Source organism: Lycium barbarum, chromosome 6 (assembly GCF_019175385.1).
Source record: "Lycium barbarum isolate Lr01 chromosome 6, ASM1917538v2, whole genome shotgun sequence".
Classification (NCBI taxonomy): domain Eukaryota; kingdom Viridiplantae; phylum Streptophyta; class Magnoliopsida; order Solanales; family Solanaceae; genus Lycium; species Lycium barbarum.
Window position 1 is genome coordinate 22,255,884 of NC_083342.1, and position 14,914 is coordinate 22,270,797.

Consider the following 14,914-nt stretch of genomic DNA (forward strand, 5'->3'; position numbering starts at 1 on the left):
ACACAGGAATTTGTCACGGGAACTGCATATGCAGGTTTATACATTATTTATACACACATATATAGGGTTATACGTTATTATACTTCACTTGTATACACAGGAATTTGTCACAGGAACTTCATATGCAGGTTTATACAACTGCATATGCGGGTTTATACATTGTTATACACACATATACAAGGTTATACATTATTATACTTCGATGTATACAAAATTTATACAAAGTTATACATAGATTATATAGTCTTGAGGTTGCATATTGGTGATTATACACCTAGTAACTTAGAAAGAAACAAAAATGAAGGTTTATTTGACTTGACACTCGATCCCAACAAATACTATACATGGGTAGTTAAAATACTATACATAGGCAGTTAGAGCAGCTAGAGTAAACACATGTAACCAATAAGATTCAAGGAATTAACAAGAAAATAAGCAGCTAAAGTGGAATATATTTTCAATATTGTGGCATAGTCTAACTTGAAATGCTTATCCACGCTTCAAAAGCACTACTCAAATGTTGCTATGAATTTTGAGTCAACTGTTGCTATGAATTTTAAGTACTCAACATGGTTCCAACGACAAGAAACGAAAACATAAAGTCTAGTGTTTCAAACTAAGTTCTTTGGTATATTTTTGCATGTTTTCCTATTGTGACCAGCTTGTCCACACCACCCACATGAAAGCTTAGCCCTCCTCTTCTTATTGTTATTATTATTATTATCCGTCTCCGAAGCCGGTTTGTATCTCTTGATTTTTGGCCTTCCAGCACTTCTCTTCCCTTCTGGTGGTAAGACCATATTCTTCATGACCTCTCTAGGGACAACCCATGTAGTCTCATCTGGAATAGGATTCACAGGAATTTCCCATGTTTTCATGGGATAATCCTTCTTGTAGTAGAAAGAGCAGAATTGGATTGGGTCCATTCCATTGTGCTTTATAACTGCCCAAGCGTGCGAGCATGGCAATTCATTCATTTGAAATCTCTTACAACTGCATGTTTCCTCTCCGAGATCCACTATGTTTATCCTTTTGCCTTCAACCACAGTGTACAACTGGTCCGTAGAAGGTATTGCCTACAGTTTTTTCAAGAAAACGGAAGACATTTATTATGGATGCAATTCAGTAATACAATGAAATATTGTACTCAAGTTTTTACCGTCATGTTCTGTGATGCAATCATATTTTTCTTCAACTTCTTGTTGTACATTTTGCCAAGCTTTGTAGACTTCGTTGCATGTTTCCTATTTTCGTAGCTCCATTGTGTCATCAACTTTGTCAAAAACTCTAGCAAGCGTCTTACTAGAAGCTCTCTGGCAAATTTGTTTGTCGAACTCATTGACTCAGCTATATTGGAGGTCATGAAAATTGTCATTTTCACTCTACAGAACTCTAGACCACCGTTCATACCCAACATTGAACAAGTAAGGTTGCACTCGCTGATCAATTTTATTCAATTCGTTCATGTAGTGTTCAAATCTTTCAGTGGTGTAAGCCTTAGCCAAAGCAAAAAAGATCGGTCTCGCTTTTTCCTTATTTTTCCTGAATAGATCCTTGACGTTGTTCCACAAATGGTAGATGCAGAAACAATGAGGCACTTCTGGATAAACAGTTGATGTTGCATTATGGATGCTATCATGTCTATTCGAAACAATACACATTCCTTCCCGAACCCCAAAAGTATTCTTCAATTGCATGAAGAACCATCCCCAAGATGCATCATTTTCTGAGTCGACGAGTGCATAGGCTAGCGGAAGGATATTCCCTGTTTAGACAAAATATACACACTTATACAGACAGTATAGAAAAATATACACACGTATACAGACAGTATAGAAAAATATACACATGTTTTATACAAGTATATACAAACTGAAACTACCATTAAGAGAAAGGAATCCTGATACAGTGTACTCACCAGCTGCGTCCAATGTGCAAGCAGTCAATATTGCCCCCCTATATGCTGCTTTAAGAAAGCTCCCATCAACCACCATTATTGGCCTATAATATTCCCAACCCTTAATAGATGAATACAGGGAAACAAATGCGTAAAGGAAGCGTCCCTCATCCGACTTATGCAACCTTGTAACCGTTCCTGGATTTGTGTACTCCAACATATAGAGGTATGATAGCAACTCCCCATAAGATACACTAGGTTCCCCTCTTACTATTTCCATTGCCTTTTCTTTAGCTCTCCACGCTTTCATATAGTTCAACTTAACCCCGTGCTCTCGTTGCATGTCACTTATTATATCTTTTGGAGTGTAATTTCTTTTCGGATAAGAAAGTTTATCCACAACAAAACCAGTAACTACAACTGAAGTAGCTTGACGTTGCATTAAGTATCTTTTAGAAAATGAACATGTAGAAACATTATTGAAATGCCTCACTTTGAATATGTCACGACCCAACCCCGTAGGCCGTGACTAGTGCCCGATCTAGGCACCCGAACCCATCTATCAAATATTATCTCAAATTCTATCAACTCATTCTAGTATATGGCGGAAGCCGACAAGGCTTTATTTCAAATTTAGGTAATTTCCAGAAAAATTTCGGCAGAGTTTCCTTTGTTTTACGGACTATCCAATATACCCTGCACGCAGAAAATACCAACAAAAGCCACACAGGGCTAACCAAGCAATATATAAACATATGCGGACCGGCCGCCTCGGTGTATGGGATCGCCCAAACGACATGTACATACATCCATACAGAAAGACCCTAACCCACAAACATGTCCACAGACCTCTAAACAGACCGACAGAATCATATGACGGGACAGGGCCCCGCCGTACCCATGAACGAATATATACAAATGCACTAATAAATATATATACCAAAAGTATAAGCTCCGGAAAGAGAGGAGCACTCCGAATAGCAGAAAGGGTGTCCTAAACAGGTGGATCACCAGGCTGTGCGTCCGTACCTGCGGGCATGAAACGCAGCCCCGGAGAAGGGGGTCAGTACGAAATATGTACTGAGTATGCAAAGCAGAAGGTACAGAAATAAATCTGAACAATAATCGAATCAGATATATAGAAAATAATACATATCAAAAAAAAAATATCAAAATGTTTATTTCCAAAGTATAAATTATGCATAGGGCACAGGAAAATGTGGTCGCCCGCCTGTCGATGGCGCCACAACACAGCATAACACCAGAAAGTTTCAAATCTCCGAATCCCCGTCACACATCACAACACAGCATAACGCCAAACATAAGTGGAACCCGGCCCTCGAGCGAGGAGCACGGTGAACCATAATCACAGCATAACACCGGAATGTATCACAAAGCGCACGACAACAGAACCGGCCCGGGAACCGGTGAACGATATCACAGTAGGCACGAGCGGAGTAGTGAGGAATCATATGCATAAAATCATTATTATAAATCTGAAGGATAAGTAAAATAGTCATATTCGAAATCGGAATAATAATTATCACTTTTTGTTTCAAAGTTGTCGAATTTCAAAAAGGGCGTCGCGGGACCCACGGACGAGTATAGACCCGAACTGAGCCCGCCTATGAAAAACATACTCATTTTATATCATACAAACTCCTACGAAAATTTCAAAGCAATCCGAGCTTTTCTGAGGAAATTATGGGCGTTTGAAGTTTTGGAATCGCTAAAGAATGAACTTTAAAACAAAAATCAGCTTTTATGTAATCTCTACAAATTATGGATTCCAAGAACATAAGGATCAATTTTTTGCCATGACAAGGCAAGGATGCCAAAGAACAAATGCGATTCATAAACATGCTCGGATTGTGAGAATAGAGTTTCCTCGAGGCTTATATCATAGCCTATTTTAACTAAGGCATGCCGAAGAAGGAAGATTACTTTACATACCTCAAACGCTCTCCAATACGATCCAAACTCAAGCTAAATCCAACCTATGATTCGGGCTGCCCACGATCTATAAACAAGCCATAAAATGCCAAACATTAGCTAAAGACTTTTTGGGCATTAAATTCCAATTTCGCCCTTAATTCTACAGAAATTTGGGCAGCATTTCCCCTGTAAATAGGCTACCCCGAGAACTTAACTCGGCCGTATCAATCAACAACAACAACAACAACCAACCTAACAACATTAATAATCAATCCGAAAGGTAATACAACAATAATAGCTCTCTTTTCCATCATTCATCAACTTTCATAAATTCAATTCGACGACTTACCTTCAAGCCAAAATCGACGCTTATACGCTCACATACTAACCCGAACCCATACCAAAAACATTTCAAGACATTCTAAGCAATTTATACAATTTTTCCAACAATCCATAAATTTTCCCAAGCTACTCGAAACAGCCCCTAACCGAGACAGCCCCCCTAACTTTTTCTTCATTTCCAAATCATGGTTCGTATCTACAATTTACATTCTAACAATGCTATTTTCATCAATACACAATTTACATTAAATGTACAACAACTTCCAAATCAGTCCGCAATATTTACAACATCAATTTGAGTCAATAAACTTTCATTTCCAACATAGAATTCATGGCGACGACGGCTAAACAATAAGCGATACTAATTCAATTCTTGGCACATAAGGTGACCCATTTTCGGCTAACACTACACATATACATATATGGATGATTCTCAATTGTTCTTCACCTTACAATGATCATAATCAACTAACTAGGCATTAATTCATAATTTCAATCACAACACAACAACACCCATTTACACGGCTCAAGCTCCACATACACAACTCACCTCCAACATTTCATATTTCATGATTTTCCTCCATTATAACATACTACAAGATACAAACAACCTTTATAACACAAAAGAAAGATCAACTCTCACCTATCCTCTTCAATTCCACAAAATGCTAGGGTTTCCAATGGATGAAAAATAATGGGTTGATCGCTCCAACGACACTCCCACGCTACTTAGGGACCTCAAAATAGTGGGTTTGTACCAAGGAAATAATTTTGGAAGAGCAAGAAATGGGGGTGGATTTTTCCTTGGGCTGGCCGAGAGCCCCCTTATTGTGGTGCTCTTCAATTCCTTCTTTTTTTTAAGAGTTGGAGTGAAGTGAAATGAAGTGGTCATCTTTTTAACAATGCAAGACTTAGTCAAGGGTGCCTTGGCCCACATAATGAGTTGTTCCACTTAGAAGATGACACAAAGTTGTGTGGGCACCACATGGAATTTGTGGATGACTTTCCACTTCAAATTTTATCACCTTTGGTCCCAAATTTTCCTAATTGTTCCATACCAATAAATTCATGCACAACTTATATCTCAAAATAAATTCGAAGGTCAAGAATCCCGACTTTGTATCCCAAAATAATTTTGTCCTTAACTTATCATAAATAAATCCGGATTATTCCACTGTACAAAAATACGGGTTCTAACAGAATATTTTTCCCATGTACACAGCAGAAGATTTGAAACTCCAATCACAGTTGTCATCCACACAAGAGAGGTGATACCTAGTAGTAAATAATTGAAACTTCTTAATACAAATTTATACACAAATATCCATAAACATATCCACAAAGCACATACATACAGTACACGAATTACTCTATCAACATACGTACTATTCATATATACAAATATATAACAGAATATACAATTTTATACCATACCTTGTTGCACTTGATCTCTTCACATTAAAGTGGAACTTCTTGCGCAGGACATAGTTTTTCATTACACTAGCAAGTGTTTCCTTGTTTATGTAACTTTGATCCTCCGCAACATATTTTTGTAAAACGTTTTCTATTATACCACAATCATTGTTTTCAGTTTCACTAATTCCTTCATCATTCTCATAATCAATTTCATCATTCTGAAACTCATGGATCCGCAACATATTTTTGTAAAACGTTTTCTATTATACCACAATCATTGTTTTCAGTTTCACTAATTCCTTCATCATTCTCAGAATCAATTTCATCATTCTGAAACTCAATCATATTTATTGTATATGCATCAGCAATCTCTTGTTTAAGTCCACCTCTACCTAAGTCCACTGAATCTGTAGTAGCAAAATTACTATCCGAACAACCAACACCAATTGACACCTTCTTCACTGTTATACACAATGGATAGGCAGCGAATTTTGAATTTTTTTCTTCAATTCAAAAAACGCCTGTACACTAGTGTCATTGTGAATTAGCATAGGCGGTAAACCATCCTTCGGAATGAACTTGATCTGTATGATATTCAATTCAGAATCAACCTCGATCTATTTTGAAATTGCTAACACTAAGTTCTCAAAATTGAAACAAGATTCGATAACAACACAATCCCCAACGAAATTGACAAATTTATTTTCAAAATTCCATTCACCACTATGCTGAATATATATAGGATAAACTTCCATCGCATAAAATTGAATTGAAATCAATGTTTTCTCTTACTTTTAATCGAAGAATCTTTGAAAATCACTAATAATCAAGGAAAAAGTAAAGCAAAATCTACATGCAGATTTGAAGGAGATATTCAATCGCAGAATTGGAAGGAGAAATCGAAGAACCTGAAATCACGATTTTACTGCCATATACAATTGTATTGGAGAAAATCATGGAAAATCTTCCACAAAATCTTCGTAGGGATTTGGAGGAGAAATTGAGGGAAGTTACCTTCTGAGCTGAAAGAGAATAAGCCGTTATTTGACTATATTCAGCCTCTTTTATAGCTGGGCCATGATTTGTTGGGCCGCTAGTTTGTAATACAAAATATGGGCTATTCCCGTGTAATTTTGGCTCTTAAATTGATTATTAGTGAAGTTTTCCCAACGTTGAGATTACTTCATAATATGAAAGAAATGGTCCAACAACTGCAAATAATCTGCCAAATTTTCCGTAGGCTATGGAAAAGGCATGGAATATACCTCCCATGCGTCAGTCACAGCCCAAGTTCAGGTTGTGACAGTAGAATAGCTGAAATGCATAATACAGCAAGTGATCAAGGTAGCCTTGTATATTTTACTACAGATGCAGCTTAAACAAGTTAGCATGGCATGAAAAAAATCAATTAATGGCACCAGTAAAATGATCAAGTTTAAATGGCAAGATATGAATTCCGTACAGCCAAAGGAAACAGATAGAAGTTTCAACAAAATTAAGGAACATTGTTCAAGAATTCCGGCCCAATAAGTCTTGTTAAATCACAATCCAGAGATCAAGTTAAACGATTGACGATACCAACTACAGAAACATCAGCTTGCACAATGCAGCAGTCTTCAACAAGGAAGCCCTCTTTAGGATCATTGAGTTCACATAATGGCATAAATGATGGCCAACCCCAATTGTCTCCAGCAGCTGAAAACCAATTTACACCACCTATAAGACAACAATGTCAAATTATTTTAAGGAAATAAGAAGTAGAAACCAACAAAATTGAGGATCTGTTTGACATGGCTTTGGAACAGCTTTTAATAACAAACGATTAGTGTATTTGATAAACGTCTAAAAATCATTTTTATTCACATACTAGTCAGGTAGTTTCCCAAGTGAAACTGATTAGACAAAAATTCAAAAAACTAGGTGGTATTATTAAACCAATCTAGCCATGCTAGGGCAGTGGAGCATATGGCTATGTATCACTCCTTGAGAGATGTCCACCATGAACGTTTACTTCTTTATAATTATTATCAGGCGCAACATTTTGGGAGGCCCTTTTACATGTCCGGATTTGTCATCCCCGTGTTTGTACTTCACAAAGTTTCATCCAAACCCCTGAACATGTTCAAAACAGGTATTTTAAGCCCCTCTGACAATTGACCGAGCTGATGTGGCATTTTCAAGAGTGAGCTATACAAAACGAGTGTTCCAACAATAAAAAAAAAGTCGCCCCGTTCCCAAATTCTAACAATCTAGTCCATATGGTACAAACTCAAACACCATGCGCTTTGTCATTTTCAAAAGATGTATCTTAAAAGCAACAGTGCCATGATTTCTGTGTTATTTCGATTACCTGACAGTAGAATGTGAGGATTTAGTTCATGATGATCACGTACACGATTTGGTTAATCACAAGAAAGAATTATACACAAACTACCATCAATATGACGGCGTAATCCCTTCATTCTCTTCCCCTTTTCTACATTCTCTAATGTCAAACCTGAACAAAACACAAGAATACATCAAATGAGACTCGACCTTCTATCAATTGCTTGATGTATTTGCAGCTGCGAGATCAATTGTTGAGGTTTTTTAGAATGACACCAAGACTATGGAAGTGGATTGGGCTACTGTCAAATTGGGGTGGTGTGGGCTGGTGTGGTGGAGGTGGTGAGTGGAAGAGGGAGAAATGGGCTGACGGAGAGAGAAGAGAAAGATTTGAGATTTCTTTTTTTTTTAAAAGGGATAAATTTGATTTTTTCATAAAAGCTAATTTCTTATAAAATAAATGATGACATGGCACAATTTTATCTGATCTGGATCACGTGTCCTTCAAATGAAAGCAAGTGAGGAACACACACGGTCAGAGGGGTTTAAAATTCATGTTTTAAGCATATTCATGGGTTTGGATGAAACTTCGTAAATACAAACACCGGGATGACAAATTCAAACAAGTAAAAGGGCCTCCCAAGCTATTCCACCTTATTATAATATTGCTAAGATACGTGAAATACAAATAACCATCTCACATGAAACACCTATTTACTCAAATATGTAATTTCTTCTAATAAGGAGAATTCAAGTTGCGCAAAATTATTTCAAATGAAGGCAATCAGAAGTTTTAACATTTTCTTCCTGATAAAACCTGACCAACTTCTGCAGGTAATTAGGGAATGAGAAATCATACTATTCATTGAGAAAAAGGAATAAGAGAATGTACCACTCTTCTTGTGATGTTTACCACTAATCCTGTCTTTGATGGAAATGCTAAATTTTGCCTTCACCTTTTTTTGGCAGTCAAATCTTTCAGCATCAACTGATTCAAGAAAGACGGAGATGTTCTGGCCATTTTGTCCAATATTACCTTTAGGATATAATGAAAGTTTCCTGCATATTCCAAACACACCAAACTGTATTTACACTACAAAGAAAAAACACTGGAAGAAAAGTGCGTAAGAACATATATGATGGATAAAAAGACATGATCAATATACCATTTACAATCCCCAACAGTAAACTCTTCAGAACACACTTCATTCTTCAATTTTGTGAATTCAGAAATCTTCCATTCGTGTTTATAAGGCTCAATGTCATTCAATGAGGACAAACATTCACCTATTCCCTGGTTCTTGATGACATATACATCTACTCCAAAGATACATTTGTCACTAACAAGGTAACCATTAGAGGGATCTTTGAATGTTGCATGAGATATACATTTCGAGAAACCCCATTCAGTCTGGATATTGCGGAAACGCCGCTCCATCCCTGCATCAAAAATAAATATAGTCCTAGCAAGTGTATCTGACGTAGTATAAATTTACTGCCTACTTAAATCGAAAGTTTCTATTTATATATGAAATTAGCTTGCTTCTATACACTGAAAATAAAAAAGAACTTCTAGAGAATCAGGTCATGAAAGTGTACAAGTAACCGTCCGCCGAAATTGGGACTTGTAACATGGAAAACAAGACATGTTAAATCAAGAGGAAAAGAAAACTATACCTCTCAATAGATTATAGTTGTCGTGAATCTGATCAAATATCAAGAAGCTAAATGAGGCATTCACCTCCCAATCAGCTTGAAGGGAGGTTGTCGCAACGATGGCCAAGTATGCAGATATATGGCCTTGTCCATCTTCATTTCCATCAGGATGAATGATCATTTTCCTATCCCATGTTCATGAACAGTTCAGGAAATTTTGAACAATTTTTTTTTAAAAAAAAAGGGTATCAAAACAAGTCTACAGCCAATGAAATAATTTTAAATAATCATGTACCAAAATCTTTAATGCTATAGAATATTATAATTAAGAATTCTACTCAATGAGCAATGCATCCAGCTTTCTAGACCTCTTACCGAAAACCCAAATAAGAGAAAAAAGCACAAGACGGGAGGAAAGTAAAGTCAGTTTCAACAGAGATTGCTTGTCCAATCCATATCTAAAATAGCCCATAAAAATATGACCTGCCCAAGTTGTTAGCACAGCTCATTTTGGCCCACTCGTTTATTAACTCAGTCCATTTTGACCCGTACATTTTTTTTTATGACATGGAAACCCACAGCCGCTACCCTTCTAGCGAGCACATGATAAACCTAACTCCTGTGCAATAGCTCGCAAACCACACAGGAGAGGTAACCCGCATTAGGCAAGCCCCGTGCGACGAGTTCGACCCAGAAGGCAAATCCCCTGCTGTTGTAGGCAGGGGGTTTCGAACCTAAGACCTCCATTATGAAAGCTCCATGCTTAACCAACTGAGCCACCCTTGCAGGTATTTTGACCCGCACATTTGACACGTCTACATAGCTTCATAGCTCATTAACTTACCCTTTCTTGTATTCCTTTAGAAATCTATGGTACATGGCCCAACAGACTTGTCTCAAAACTATGTATACATATCTAAAATGAACATACTGATCAGTTAATAGGTATTCATCATGGAGTCAGTATGAGTACAGGATATAGGTATGGACCTAACAACAATATTGTCAAATTTAGTAGGTTTAAACATTGATTTGATTCCTGAGCAGTATCCATACTAGTTCGAGGTGCTATAGACAAAATGAAAGGTTAAACAAATTACGGTTTTACAGAAAATAAATCTTTACCATTAGTTGGTCAATGTATGTACAGATTTAAACAGATTCTACAGATTGTTCCTCTTAGGCCAGTCATTAGAGCTGAACACACACACACATATCCATCATAACAAATAAGAATCAATTAATGATCAGATATGTTTACTCCCAATATTGAGGTAATTAATGGCTTCTTTGTTAAATACACCAAGTATGTATTACATATGGAGTAACACATTCCTGGAGTTTTAAAAATTTATTTTACAATGTGGTGCATCTCTAAAGTCCTCTCCCTTCTTGCTAAATTGACAAAGAGGCAACATATTACTAGCAATATATTACATAGGAATTAGGATCCTACTGTGATGTATCAGTCAAATTTTATTAGCTGTCACTTTTAAATTGAAGGATTTGTATTAATTACATTATTTCAAGGCAAGTGCATAGTTGCGAGAGTTGAGAGAGCTCATTATCAACTAAAGGATTGTGCATAACAGATATCAAATTCTCAAAAAAAAAAAAAAAAAACTAGCAAAAAAAACAAAAAAAGAGAATAAAAATGAGAAAGAAGTCTAGAAAATATTTTGAAGTTAACAACGAGCAGTACCAGCTGTAGCCACCGGACTTGAACTCATTTGATTCATACTTGATAATACCATTGTCTGAGAGCGACGAAAAGGATTCAATCTTCAACAAGTAACGTGCTGGTGATGCATTTGTATTTTCCATGTTTACATCTGACCCTTCTGAAATGGAAAAGACAAGAATACAATCGAACATTAGGTATTGTTTAAGACAATTAAACACTGCTATATCTTCTTTTATAGCTTCAAACCCCACTAGCATTAGAGCATCTTTAATAAGGTGATTTGCCAACTTCATATTTCATTGTGAAAGAATAAAAGGAAGCCAAACAAATGAACAAACTCATATACACTTGTAGATGTAGTAGCTCCAAATTGAAATTGCATCAGATGTAAATATGCAAGTGTTAAAGGTGCATATTAGCTTTAAAATATAAAGCAGGGAGAATATATCATACTACCACCCATATCTCTGTTTCTGATCAACTTTGAGGGACTTCTCACTTCTAGTTCAGTAATCTGTTTTATACTACTTTTTTTTTTTTTTTGGTAGGAAAGATTAACATATTAAGATTCAATACTACTTCAATTACTTGAACCTATATTGACTCTTCTTTTATTAGATGATATAAACCTATATGGACTCTTCGATTACTTCAACCTATAGGAAAGATTAATGAAATAATCACATGGACTCTTCGTTGATTATTTTCTCAGAATCCAAGTCTATTAAAACGTCTTCATTTGCTTCTTTTTTTCCAGCATCCCAAGAAATAGAGGTCTCTTCATTTGTTCCCTTAATTAATTTTCCGGCATCTCAAGACTAAAAGTCACATATCTATTCATTTGGCTTCCACTGTTTAGACCTCTTTTCACAATGTAGGCAGGAATACGATTATACTCCCGACGTCCCAAATTCAGTGTCATCTCAATAAAAATAAATTGTCTCAAAATAAGTGTCATCTTAACAAAAATAAATTGTCCCAAAATAATTGTCACGTTAGGAATTCAAGAAAAAATTGGTAAGTGTTTCCAATTATGTCCTTAGCATTGAATAAGTAGTCCTCTTTAACATTACTCAATTCTCAAAAAAACATTTAACAAATAAGGATAGTTTAGTAAACTCCATATTGTATTTATTGATTTCTTAATGGGCATAATTATTGCTAAGGTGACACTTATTTTGAGACGGAGGGAAGTATATTTTGTGTACTTCCTTAATATCTAAATCATCATATAATATAATGATATAGTATTGAAAAATATAATAATATATCAAAAGTGGGAACCCTTTTATAAGTTTAAAATTGAATTAAAAAATATTCATTAAAAGTACTTAAACATAAGTAAGAGTATAGTAGTCAAATACTCCTCTTAATTAATACGTATTTCATAAGGTACGTGTAAAACAAAAAAGGGGCAGATAATTTGATTGTCATTGGATTTAAACGTTTGAATACATTTATATTAGGTCTCCACACTTTCAGAGTCAATTTTTTGCACAGATTCCCCTTCAAAGGGGCTGGTCTTTAATTTTTTTCCCCTCAAATTGCTGGTCTTTAATTTTTACCCTTCGCTTAAAATATTCAAGGTTCTAGGTTCGAACTCCGGTTCGGTACAAAAAAAAAAAATTCACAAGGCGGAGTTTTGTAGCAAAAGTTAGGCTTTAAGGCAAAGGTTTGTGAAATTCAACTGAGTAAAAAAAAAATTGCCTTAAAGTAGAATTTGCCTCATGTCTGAAGGCAAAACTCTGATTTAAGTAGAGTTTGCATGAAAAATCTGCCTTCAGGTTGAATTTGAAACTCTGCTTTGAGATTTATTTTTTTAATTGAGCGGGAATTCAAACCCGAAACCCAACAATTTAGATGAAGGATAAAATTAAAGATTTTCAATTTGATGAGCAAAAATTAAAGACGGCCCCGAAATAAGGGCATTCTGCGAATTGCCCTTTGGGAGTTGCATTTTCAAAGTCCCATACCTTTACCTTACAGTAAGTAGACTCTCTTTCTTACTCTTAGAAGGTGGAATATTTGAAAAGTTACATTGAGTGATTATTAATTAGGATAATCGAATTCATCTTAATAATTGTCAATTATTTTCTCCGTTCATTTTTACTTGTCTACTATTTCAAAATAGATTTTCATTTTTACTTGTTAATTATTTTCTCCGTTCATTTTTACTTGTCCACTATTTCAAAAATAGATTTTCATTTTTACTTGTCTACCTTTGTATATTATTATAAAATATGCACTTTATTTATTATTTTTTAAGGGGTATGCAAAGTCCACAGTGGACAAGTAAAAGTGAACAGAGGGAGTGCATACGAAAGGTCTTTTCTCACTGCTACAAATATAAGAACTTATGGTTCAAACGAATGCTCCAAGTTTTGGATGAAAAGGCAGAGGAATAAAGAGAAAAAAAGTAAGGGTCTGTTTGGAAGGGCAACTGGTAATTGGGATTTGTTTAATTACTAAGGTAGTAATTGTGCAGCCTAATAATTATATAGTATTATAATTACGATAACCTGTTTGTTTGTCGTAACGTAAGGAAAACATTACAACCTCATTCAACAACGAAATTCTACTTCAATGATATGTCTCATTATATGCCAAGATTGTTAATAATTCATTCTTACAAATATTAGGAGGTGTAGTTTCAAGAACTAAAACAATAGCATTGTTATGCTATATGAACAAAATAAAAAATAAAAAATTACATGGAATCAGAAGAAGTAAAAGTTAGGAAATGAGAAAAAGGAAATGAAAGATAAATAATATAAAAAGAAAAATATGTTTTAAAAATAAAAACAATTTTAAAAAGTAAAAATAAAAAAATTAACTAAAAACAAAAAGGAAATAAATTAAAAAGTATCTTGTAATTACACCATATAATTACCAACAATTCTCACCTCTCCCTTGAGAATTGAAAAGTATAATTACACCCCCTCAATTACACTCAATTACATGCTGACCAAGTAATTACTTGATTAGACAAACATGCTAAAACTGTATAATTATACTCAATTACACCCGAATCCAATTACATGATCGCTTTTCAAATATGCTCTAAGTTAGTCAGGTGGAGAACGGGACAACAACTCTTCATGATGTTAGCAACCAGCCCAAAATCTTGTGATGATAAGTATCAAGAAACCCTGGTATATATAATTGAGTTGTAAACAACTATCCCCTCCGTCTCGAATTATTTGTCGTTTTTTCTTTGTTTCGCACGTCCCTTAAAGATATTAATTAGGAGGGATATTTGACTAACTTTACCCTTATTTATATCCAAGTTATAATTTCACTTCATTAAATATTTACTTTATTTACGTGTCATCTCCAGTAATAATAAAATTATACTAAGGATAAAATAGGGAAAAATAAATAATTGTGTTTTAAACTTTTAAAACCGCAAATAATTTGAGATAATTATTTTTAATAACAACGACAGACAATTTGAGACGGATGAAGTATGTAACTATTTAGAGATAAGCGTGAAGGACTCTAATAACTGTTGTATAAATACCTAATTGAATGTCATGTTCAAATAATTTAATTTTAGAAGAGATGAAGAGGTTATTATTACAACCCTATCATTTTTTTTCTTTACATCAAGCATATTCTTCCAATTAATCCCAAACGAAAGAAGAACCGGATGACTGCGT

At 35.1% G+C, this 14,914-nt stretch overlaps 3 protein-coding genes and 1 long non-coding RNA gene across 4 annotated transcripts; all 4 read right to left on the bottom strand.

The window, feature by feature from the left end:
• Positions 1-379: 379 nt before the first annotated feature.
• Positions 380-1,384, bottom strand: LOC132599637 (uncharacterized). Its single transcript, XM_060312943.1, has 2 exons — positions 1,160-1,384; positions 380-1,076 (listed from the first exon to the last, which is right to left on the bottom strand). The coding sequence occupies exons 1-2, from the start codon at positions 1,373-1,375 to the stop codon at positions 612-614; spliced, it is 681 nt and encodes a 226-aa protein (XP_060168926.1). The 5' UTR covers positions 1,376-1,384; the 3' UTR covers positions 380-611.
• LOC132643930 (uncharacterized) lies at positions 1,383-7,554 on the bottom strand. The gene is made up of 2 exons (XM_060360465.1): positions 7,169-7,554; positions 1,383-1,765 (listed from the first exon to the last, which is right to left on the bottom strand). Exons 1-2 carry the CDS (start codon positions 7,251-7,253, stop codon positions 1,383-1,385), a joined length of 468 nt encoding a protein of 155 aa, XP_060216448.1. The 5' UTR covers positions 7,254-7,554.
• LOC132599639 (uncharacterized) lies at positions 2,476-5,331 on the bottom strand. Its single transcript, XR_009566907.1, has 3 exons — positions 4,818-5,331; positions 3,851-3,917; positions 2,476-2,926 (listed from the first exon to the last, which is right to left on the bottom strand). It is a non-coding gene; the product is annotated as an uncharacterized LOC132599639 (long non-coding RNA).
• A 330-nt stretch (positions 7,555-7,884) lies between the features above and the next one.
• Positions 7,885-11,548, bottom strand: LOC132643931 (uncharacterized). Its single transcript, XM_060360466.1, has 6 exons — positions 11,274-11,548; positions 9,593-9,756; positions 9,082-9,355; positions 8,808-8,974; positions 8,025-8,087; positions 7,885-7,940 (listed from the first exon to the last, which is right to left on the bottom strand). The coding sequence occupies exons 1-6, from the start codon at positions 11,546-11,548 to the stop codon at positions 7,885-7,887; spliced, it is 999 nt and encodes a 332-aa protein (XP_060216449.1).
• Positions 11,549-14,914: the final 3,366 nt, after the last annotated feature.